The sequence below is a fragment of the Oncorhynchus masou genome, unplaced genomic scaffold (genome assembly GCF_036934945.1).
Source record: "Oncorhynchus masou masou isolate Uvic2021 unplaced genomic scaffold, UVic_Omas_1.1 unplaced_scaffold_3418, whole genome shotgun sequence".
Lineage (NCBI taxonomy): Eukaryota > Metazoa > Chordata > Actinopteri > Salmoniformes > Salmonidae > Oncorhynchus > Oncorhynchus masou.
This window is the reverse complement of record NW_027009828.1, coordinates 38332-39188: the sequence shown is the minus strand read 5'-3', so window position 1 is coordinate 39188 and position 857 is coordinate 38332. Positions and strand designations below refer to the sequence as shown.

The 857-nt window shown below is 54.0% G+C and overlaps 1 protein-coding gene across 1 annotated transcript; it reads left to right on the top strand.

Annotated features, from left to right (window-relative positions):
• Positions 1 to 64: 64 nt before the first annotated feature.
• LOC135534449 (TSC22 domain family protein 3-like) lies at positions 65 to 370 on the top strand (the record flags this gene model as incomplete). The annotated part of the gene is made up of 1 exon (XM_064961441.1): positions 65 to 370. A coding segment is annotated over one exon (288 nt), but the record flags the coding sequence as incomplete, so codon positions are not given.
• Positions 371 to 857: the final 487 nt, after the last annotated feature.

The window sequence follows — 857 nt, the reverse complement described above, 5'->3', positions numbered from 1 at the left end:
TCTGTAGTGTTATATGCTCCTGAGTTGTTGTACTAACGCTCTCCCCCTCTCTCTTTCTCCTCAGGACCTAGTGAAGAGCCACCTGATGTATGCTGTGAGGGAGGAGGTGGAGGTTCTGAAGGAGCAGATCAAGGAGCTGTATGAGAGGAACTCTCAGCTGGAGCGGGAGAACGCTGTGCTCAAGTCCCTGGCCAACACTGATCAGCTCACCCAGCTGTCATCCACCCAAATCAGCCCGGCCGGCAGCACCTCCCCGCCTCAGCAGCAACCCCCCGCCAATACCAAACCCCACTTGGAGGGTGCAGCCCAGGCTCTCAGCCTGCTCCAGCAGCCCAACGTCACCTCAGCGTGATCACCTGTCTCCGTAAAACGCCTCCCGAAATACGCGAGGAGGAGTCCCCAAACAACCAACCAACCATAACATAATCAATACTTGATTATGTTTTTTTGAGAAGCAAAATCGGCCTTTGTTTGCCACCCTTGTCTTTTTGAGTGGCGTTAAGAGCCATGCTTCAGTGTGCTGCTGCTGTCGTCGGGCCTTCCCAGTATTAGACAATCATCATCCTGTGAAAGCATTGTTTTGTCCGGGCGTCCCGTGTTCAGTCGAAGGGGTACTGGCCAGGGGCGAGTACATCGCAGCCTGTGTCCCACGCAGGAGAGGGAGGTGATGGGCTGTAATTGTGGCGGGATAACTGGAGGTGGTCCAAAGGGCCCCAAAATCAACACTGGGCTGTTGGTGGTGAGTGGAAAAGAACGGGGGAATGAGAGGGATAAAGAGACTGAGGTGGGGAAGAGGATTCTCACCCTACCATAAGAGGAATGCGTCTCTCACCGTGAGAAGAGAGAGACTAGTTTTC